This window comes from Patiria miniata, unplaced genomic scaffold (genome assembly GCF_015706575.1).
Source record: "Patiria miniata isolate m_02_andy unplaced genomic scaffold, ASM1570657v1 HiC_scaffold_3, whole genome shotgun sequence".
Classification (NCBI taxonomy): Eukaryota; Metazoa; Echinodermata; class Asteroidea; order Valvatida; family Asterinidae; genus Patiria; species Patiria miniata.
In genome coordinates, this window is record NW_024037069.1 from 37,741,894 (window position 1) to 37,751,278 (window position 9,385).

Below are 9,385 nucleotides of genomic sequence, written 5' to 3' on the forward strand. Positions count from 1 at the left end.
GAAAAAGCTGCAAACAAGCAGCATTTTTTGAGCCTCAACGTGGCAGATTATATACCTAGAACACGCGCAGTCCTTTTCAATTGTTTACATCATGTTCGAGCTAAAGCGCGCGTGCTCAATGTGACGCAAACAGTGCAAAAAGGACGGGCACATTGTAGGGCGATAGCACTGCACACCATGTCTTCGTATGTACATATACGTGAGTGGCATGCACGGGCACATGCATTTTTTAGTCAACTGAGCAACCATTACTGCACTGTATGTAGGCGGTCGACACCATTGAATAATGTTCGTTGTTTGCACGAGCTGCAGTTCTTAACTGCCCCTTCCGAACACGCACATTTTCGACTGGCCCTGCACTAGTCTATACTACAATTCAAGGAATCTCTGTCTGTCTGTCCGTCTGTCTGTCCGTTCTGACCAGACCACCCTTGTGGGGTGATGTTCCTTTCAGAACACATCACCCCACTTTTTACACAATGGAAAAACATCACCCCAGAAGGGAATCTTTAGAAAAAGGGATAATGGGAACACAATGCTATCACCCCACAAGTCCGTCTGGCTAGAACGTCCGTCTGTCTGTCTGTCTGTCCGCCGATTATCTCCAGAACCGGGCACCGTATGGAGTTGAAAATCGGCGGGTGTGTTGCTCGGGACAACCGAATGTGCAGTGCCAAGTTTGAAGTGGTTTGGACGAGCGGTTGTCGAAAAAGCTGCAAAAAAGCAGTATTTTCTGAAGGCAAACGCGCCAGAATATAGCCTAGAACTCCGCGCACTGATGCTCTTTTCAATTGTTTACGTCATGTTTGAGCTAAAACGCGCGTGCTCAATGTGACGCAAACAATGCAAAAAAGACACGGGCACGCGCCATAACTCTATTGCACGCGCACGGGCATTGTAGGGCGATACTATATTGTCCAGTACCGTTTGTACGCCTACGTGGTGGCTGCACGGGCACATTATTTTTGCAGTCGACTGAGCCACCTTACTGCAGGACGATACCACTGTCCAGTGGGGGAGAGTAATATTTGCGCTATTTTTGCAGCCTTTTTGAGAAACACTCGCACAAACAATTTCAAACTTGGCACAAACTTTGACGTAAGTTTGCGTTCAATCTGTGAAAACAACACCATTGAATCGCGTGCGTTGTTTGCACGAGCAGTTCTCAAAAACTCTGCAAGCATGCAACCAATACCTGTGGCTAAGCAATTTGCGCTTCCCAAACAAGCACATTTTAGACACAATACAGCACGGTTGTACGCCGTACGAGGGCGTGAGAGGCTGCACGGGTATACGCATTTTGTCGTCGACTGAGCAACAATTACTGTAGGCGACTGACTGAGCAACCTTTACTGTTGGACGATACCATAGTCCAGTATGGGTAAATATCAGTGCCAGGGGATGGCGACGTGTACAAAGTGCGCGTTTAACCTATAAAATTAATGTGCGTTCAACCTGTGAAAGCTAGCAACATGTAATGTGCGTTGTTTGACGGGCATGCGCGCGCACGTGCATTGTAGGGCGATACTATTGTCCAGTATGGGTAAATTATCTATGGGGTAAATAGCACTGCGTACATGTTTCCTTATGTTCACGTACGTGACTGGGTGGCTGCACGAGCACATGCATTTTTGCAGTCGACTGAGCAACCGTCGATGTAGTTATATGGGTATTTCACTGGAATTCCTGGAATTAAAGTGGAGATTGTCTGTCCACATGTAAAAAGATATGTGCGTTCAATCTGTGACAAACACCACTGAATCGTGTGCGTTGTTTGCATGAGCGGTCAAGCAATTTGCCCCTCCCGAACAGGCACATTTTCAACTTGCCCCTCCCGAACAGGCAAATTTTCAACTGGCCCTGCACTAGTCCTTACTCTAATTCCAGGAATCTCTGTCTGCATCGTATGAAGTTGAAAATCGGCGGGTGTATTGCTCGGGACAACAGAATGTGCAGTGTCAAGTTGGAAGTGGTTTGGACGAGGGGTTCTCGAAAAAGCTGCAAACAAGCAGCATTTTTTGAGCCTCAACGTGGCAGATTATATACCTAGAACACGCGCAGTCCTTTTCAATTGTTTACATCATGTTTGAGCTAAAGCGCGCGTCCTCGCATAGAATAAAAAGCCGCGTGTAAAATAATATGCCGCGTCAATCATAGATATAGTTCTATATCTATGGCGCCAATATGCCGCGTCCGCGCATAGAATAAAGGGTAAATAAACAATGGTACACTTTTCTTCCTCAGAATCGTGTGCGTTGTTTGCACGAAAAGTTCTCAAAAACGCAGCGGTCAAGCAATTTGCCCCTCCCGAACAGGCACATTTTCAACTTGCCCCTCCCGAACAGGCACATTTTCGTCCTTTTCAATTGTTTACGTCATGTTTGAGCAAAAGCGCGCGTGCTTAATATGACGCAACAATTAAAAAAGGACGGGCACATCATGGGGTTCTTTTCAATTGTTTACGTCATGTTCGAGCTAAAGCACACGTGCTCAATATGACGCAAACAGTGCAAAAGGGACGGGCACATAGGGCGATAGCACTGCACACCATGTCTTCGTACGTACATATACGTGAGTGGCATGCACTGTCACATGCATTTTGTAGTCAACTGAGCAACCATCACTGCACTGTATGTAGGCGGTCGACTGACGGAGCAACTCTAATACAATATGGTATCGCCCTACAACTACGCCCTACAGTTGTAGGGCGATACCATATTGTCCGGTAGGGGTAAATATCAGTGCCAGAGGGGTGACGACATTTTGTGCGTTTAACTTGCGAGTGTGCGTTCACACCATTGAATAATGTGCGTTATTTGCATGAGCTGCAGTTCTACTGCCCCTTCCGAACACGCACATTTTCGACTGGCCCTGCACTAGTGTATAAAATGCATGGAGCGGTCATGATTAAAAAAAAAAAATAAGGGTTTCAAAACACACTGCGTGATTTTGTTGGAATTAAAATCCGAGTTTAAGCTATAGATTGCTGATTCCAAAACGCGTAGCTGTTTGACGAATTTATTGACTTGCAGGACCTACCGGACTGGAAACTTATATGCGGAGTGTTGACGGCTGTGTTCGTAGATTGCGTCATCTTTGCCGCGTGGATTGCCCTGGATACGACGACTGTTACCGGTCGAGATCTTGAGCCCAAGGTGGGTGCACATGAAACAGCCGTATAAACAGTATTATTTTTATTGTTATTGTCCTACATGTTTTAAACCGAATTCTAAATGATCAGAAACAAAGAGTGACCTTTTCTTTCATATTCCTAGCAAAGAATGATGCTGAAACTTTGCACATTAGCATGGCTTTGAGGAAATTAAGTTTTGTGAAACAAAAAAATCAATCACTTCTTCATTCGTTGGGTCATAAATGAAGACAGAAACGCAAGACGTAGTGTGGAATACTAAGTTTTCATAGTTGTTATCAGTCTAATTTTTTTACAGCTTGACACGACAGAGCCAGAGAAGGAGATTTATGATGTTCCGATCATAAGGTATTGCAGCAGTGACCATGCTCTGTACTTCACCATCGCCCTCTACGGCCTGAAGGTAGTTCTCTTGACCTTTGGCCTTTTCTTGGCCTGGGAGACAAGAAACATCGCCGTGACACGACTTAATGACAGTAAGAGAATGCATAATGATGAAAACAAAATCATTTCTAGGTTCTATTCTTTTTGTTTCATTTTCTATTCAAAGTTATGATTTGTTTTATTAGTGATGACTATACAGTATTATGTCCCCAAAAAGTGTCCGTCTGACTGTTTTTAAAAATAACTACAAAACCACAAGGTCAATTAGGAACATTGTTGGTTGGGCAGATACTTCTTATCCTTGGCCTCAACCCCTTAAGAGTTTCATTTAATTTCAGTCACGCATCACTACACAACAATTGATCACAACAACATTTTTGGACATTGTGACCAAGTTCCATCCTTAATCTTTTTCAGTGCTGTCTTATGTAAGCTGTGTAAAATCCTGCATGTTGTGATAAAAAGGCTGATGTGGTTTGGGATTGGAATCATTTGCCCTTGGTCATTCAACTGAGGTCTTCCCAAGACGACTGATAGCAAGGCACATGATTCCAATCCCAACTGCAGCCCTTTTCACAAAATGTTCATGTGTCCAAAAATGTTGTTGTGTCCAAAAAAATGTTGTTGTGATCAATTGACAATTGTGTTGTGATGCGTGACTGAAATGGAACTCATAGGGGTTGAGGCCAAGGCTCAGGAGTATTTGCACAATCAAACAATTTCAAAATTGACTTCATGGTTTGGTAGTTATTTTAAAAATAGTCAGACGGATATTTTTGTTGGGACATACTGTAGTTTGGCCATTTTGTTGGGTTTTTTAGGCCGAAATTTCATTTTAGCGAAAGTAATTCAAACTCACGTCTGGGTCACAATACTTTTCAAGTATCTCGGGCGAAGAATACTTTTCTTGGGTGACGATTTTGTTTTGGCTACAGGTAAATACATTGCAGCGTCAGTGTACATCGTCGCCTTGACCATAGCTCTTGTTGTCCCTACCATGACCGTCCTGGGTGATGACGTCAATATGACGTTTCTGGTTCCCGGGGTTGCCAGAGTGATCGTCAATACTGCAGTGCTGTGCTTGAATTTCATTCCAAAGGTAATGCTTGCAACCTCGAACTCAACAGACCATAGTACTTTGCTGTATTAATCCTACTATGCGGTGCAGCACTGAACTCGAACTATTGTTGATAAAAGGTACATGTCATAAGGTGTCCTGGTAATACCTCACAAGTTAAGCACAAGTCAGTCCGGCCAAGTCAGTCAAACTATCGAATGAACGTTGATAAACGTGTTCCTTTGCTACTGTTCATCCTTGGCTAGGATTGTTTTTTCTTCTAAGGGTTCACTTACGACTCAAAAGAAGTATTATACGAACACCAACGGGGGTCACCAGGGTTTAGCCACTAGAAAATTATCAAATATTTGAGGCAATGAAGGCGCTGCTGGGATAACCTGTGGACTATTTCACATGGGATGAAAACAGACAAGTATTAAAGAAGTTGGTCTTTTATTTTCATACCAATCACTCTTAACAAGTATTGTTCTAACTTTGAAAATTAAATGTGTTTTCACTATAGGTGTACCTTCTCGTCTCAGTGAAAGAGAAGAACCTCAGTTTGAGCATGATGAATTCCATGGGCTATGGTGAGTCCTCCGCGTCCAAAGCTGGACAGGCTTCAGAGAGGGACAATATTAATGAACTGGAGGAACTCCGAGAAAAACTGAAGCAGGTAGGATATTTACGATGTGTACAACACGAGTGGCTTCAGTTACACCGTGTTTTGAGTGACTTGATGACACGTGTATTCGTGGGGTTTACAGTCTTAGATAAAAGACACGAAATGAGGCTAAGTGAATGGTGCACTATCAATTTTATAGCATATTTAATCTTAGTACCTGATTGACTGACTCACTGACTGACTTAACGTCATTTGTGACTTAGACTGGTTGCCTATTTCACTGACTGTCTTTCACTTGCGACTTAGACAGGTCTGGGACCAGGTTTACGAGGCTTGCCTATTCATGTATGTGATTTTGCATTAGTCTGGCGCAGCTTGTTCCACATATAGGCCGACTTTCGTGATAGGTCTACATTGTTTAGGGCAATAAGTCAAGTCACCATTCGAACGGAGAAAGTGGATTGTTCATTTTCATCTGATTACCGTGCACCGCGGCTTAATCTCTGAACGTTTTAGCCATTCTAAATCAATTTGTTCGAATTGTTTCTTTTTTTTGTTCTACAGAAGGAAGACCAACTTTTCCTGCTTACTGAGGATATTCCAGTTAAACAATCCACGGACGTAAATTAGATTGTGCCTTGGCGTAAATTGGTTAATACAACAGCGTAGTAAAGTGAGTATATAAGGCTAACTCTTGCAACTTGTGGCAGTCTTGCGGCAGTCCTCATGACATCGTTAGAAAAACCCTAATTGTTAGGATATCGGGATGATAATATTGATAATAAATGTGAAGCTTTTCTTGGGATTTATGCACCGGCCTCAAATATTGTGGAGAACGGCACCGCATTAGTGACAATGTGGCAGAGGTCGATCAAAGTAAACAAACGTACGCCTATGATTATTTTTTTGTAAGCTTTCATATTGAAAGAAATTCATTCGAAAATTAGGAGAATTTGTAGCAAAAACATGCCCAGCACATACAGCCCAAATTCTCATCCCTTAAGAACTTACAAGAATGTTATGTTCATATTTAACTCACTGCCCTTTCAGATCGTCTTTTGAAGTTTGAACAGTTTTCATTCATTGTAGACGGTGTTCCATGCGTGTATGCCTAGTAAAGTGTCAAGCTCGTTAAGTTACACAGCTTATAACCATTCTCAAATGATACCCTTCAATCTCACCCATAAGCTACTCTTAAGACGTTAATCCCAACAGACCTGTATTTTTTCCTTCGTTGGTGTTTAACTTTCATTCATAAATACCTAAGACAGTTCACCAATTTATATTGGTAGAGAACGTGGCCGGTCTTAAAACGAATGATAAAATACGGCTGGCTGGTCTTAAACACTTTTCCAGTGTCCATGAAATTTGGACTCCCATGAAATCCGATGCCTTTTAATGTTTCATTGGTTGAACGTTCACATTCCTCACGCAGACATGCCCAATACTACCAGTGAATCAGTATTTCATAGTCCAAAATTCACACAACATGCACCAGCACAGCTGTGTTTTGCGCAAGATTGCGCAGTACGCGCGACAATCTCCTTATATTAGGTAAGGAGTTTTAGAGGGACATTCCATATTATAGTCCGAAGGATGTTTCATAAAACATGAAGCAAAATGATTAAACAAAATGGTTGGCAACGTCTAGTTTTTGACTTGCTTGATTTGTGGACCAAATTTTATTTTTTTACCGAAATACCTTTATGAATGGGAATAAATATGTGCTTGTTTAAGACCGGTTGGAGTCTGGAGTGCTGATAATTACCCGAGGCGAACACCCATCCAGACTCCAACCAGTCTTAAACAGAGTTTTTAATACCTCCCAAACACACATTATTCACTTATTATTTCAGATGTTTTAATGTGTCTTATTGATGCATGTTGCTTTTTTTTCGAGTGAGCCTGTTTATGTTTGCAAATTGTAAATAAGGAGCTTCTTGATTAAATGTTTCGATAAGAAATGAACCACTTCACGATGCCTTATAAGAACCAGAAAAAAAACCGCGTGACGTATTGACATGAGTTTTACTTATCAGAAAAAAGAAGAAAGGCTTGGTGGCTGGAAATCTTAAACGTTCAGCTTACCATCTTCTGCTCCTCACCTGAACCAATCAGTGAAACAATACATGATTTCGAAAACATGTTCCTGTTAACAGCATATACCAAAATACACAAAACGCATTTCACTTCAATCTTAGCCAAAAGCCTTTCTTCAAATAAAAAAGAACGTGTCTTAATTGTTCAGAATATTAACTGTTAGGTCACAGATCGGTAGCGGACTTTTAATTGTCATTTGGAGTGGATCGCATCTACTTGGGGGGAAAAAGACAGTCATTCCCGATTTTGTAAAGGCTGCGGGAAAATTTTTCCTATGCATACAACTTTTCTTGCCGTTAATTTTGGCCTAAACTAAACTTGCACACTGTGATTTTGCACACTTGCAACCTGTTATATATCGTTTTAACATCCTAATATATAGTCACTGTGAGGTAATGACCATGGAGAACGAAGTATTTTCTTTTGTACTTACACGAAATAATGAATTTCTAATGAAATTATTAATTGACTCGTAGATGAATAAAATTGTACTTTTTACAGGTCTGGAAACTTTAGAGCGAAATAATAATCAGTTCAGTCTGTTTAAACTAAAGTTTGTACTATATTTCAACCTAATACATAAAAGTTGCCCCGAGGGAAAATATTCTTGCGCATAGACGTATACCTTTCAATACTATTTATAAAATCGTATTTTAATGAAGGGACGCACAAACGGTTAGCCCTATTATAAAGAAGGAGTAAAATTTCATCAGTGCCTGTCGTAGTGATGAGAACTATATGGAAATGTTACGAAACAAATCTGTCAATTAAACATACTTTAAGTACATTTTAAAGTTATGCACAAATTAAAATTATTTATTTCAAAATTCTCAATTATATGGAAATACAACAATATTGAATAAAATCTGTTTGCACATGTATATTGATATTGATTGTACTATGAGTATGCCTAAAATTAAGCATGGTAATTGTATTAAATGGAGAAAAATTTACAATTGTACCTGAAAACGTTAGTACTACATACGGTATAGTCGACCAATAGTTTCTGATCAAACTTGCTCCAAGATTTCCCGCTACGTTGATAAAGCGCCCCCTCTATTGAGTATTTCAATGCACATAACACATTGGTTCATGCCGATTCATAGATCTGAGTATCATCCGTTGTTAACGGAGCCCTCTCTCCGTAACTAACGTCTCATAATAATGTGAGCATACACATTTTATGCGATCCCACGGGGCCAGCTAATCGGAGTCGACTTTAGGCCTTGTGACGTTATTTCGATCACAAATGTGGACTATCCGCTCCGTTCCCAAGCACCCCCTCACCGGCAAAGGAAGTACAGTTGGGGGTGACCGACCGACGCCATCTCCTGACTGCAATTCATTTGCCGCGAAGCGCGGCCACTGCGTGTAAATAGAACAAATCCCCTGGTGTGCGTGCGTCGATCACGCACAAGGAACGGTGCGCGTCAACCAGCAAAATGTCCCACCCATGGGATGTCGTTGTTAGGTAAAAGGGCGCCCTCTTTTGGTAGCGCACGGAGCTAATAAGCTGTTGATTGGTCAATTTGGCTGCCCACATTTTGTTATACAAGAACGTGTTGAATCAGTTGGTCAGGATCTTGAGGTCAAGACGCAGTCTTGTTTTGTATTATTAATCGCCGAATCTGCGCGCATATTATAAACCCTAGCTGTGCAAGGAGATATTCCATACTCGGACTTATTCACAGAATGGTTATATCAAGATAAAGTTTTCACCTTTTGCGGACGTGTAAGAAACCATAATTTGTGCATTGGTGACACACACAACGTGTATCATACATTGAAAGTAAACGACAGGCAAAACGTACGCCTACTCCGTCGCGTCCGATGTAATCAACCGGATTTTTTTCGTCTTTTCTCGGGAACGATCAGACATTAGGTTGCTTTCCTTTCAACCAGATGTTTGCAATATGATAAGTAAACAATCCAAAACATGAATTTTTCGGGATTTCAGGACGCAGTGCGCCTCTTTAATGGATGTTGTCTGCAAAATCGTCTTGCTGTCAGCAAACTTGTGTGTTCGTCGGCGAATGTGCCGTAATGAAGAGCGGCACTTATTGTCTGA

At 41.5% G+C, this 9,385-nt stretch overlaps 1 protein-coding gene across 1 annotated transcript in view; it reads left to right on the forward strand.

Annotated features, from left to right (window-relative positions):
* The window catches only part of LOC119737881 (gamma-aminobutyric acid type B receptor subunit 2-like), a 31,259-nt gene extending 25,154 nt beyond the window's left edge, over positions 1-6,105 (forward strand). Inside the window, exons 13-17 of the mRNA XM_038212517.1 lie at positions 3,033-3,155; positions 3,450-3,627; positions 4,471-4,634; positions 5,116-5,268; positions 5,782-6,105. Of these exons, the coding sequence (XP_038068445.1) occupies positions 3,033-3,155; positions 3,450-3,627; positions 4,471-4,634; positions 5,116-5,268; positions 5,782-5,847 (684 nt within the window). The 3' untranslated portion in view covers positions 5,848-6,105. The remainder of the gene's footprint in view (positions 1-3,032; positions 3,156-3,449; positions 3,628-4,470; positions 4,635-5,115; positions 5,269-5,781) is intronic.
* Positions 6,106-9,385: the final 3,280 nt, after the last annotated feature.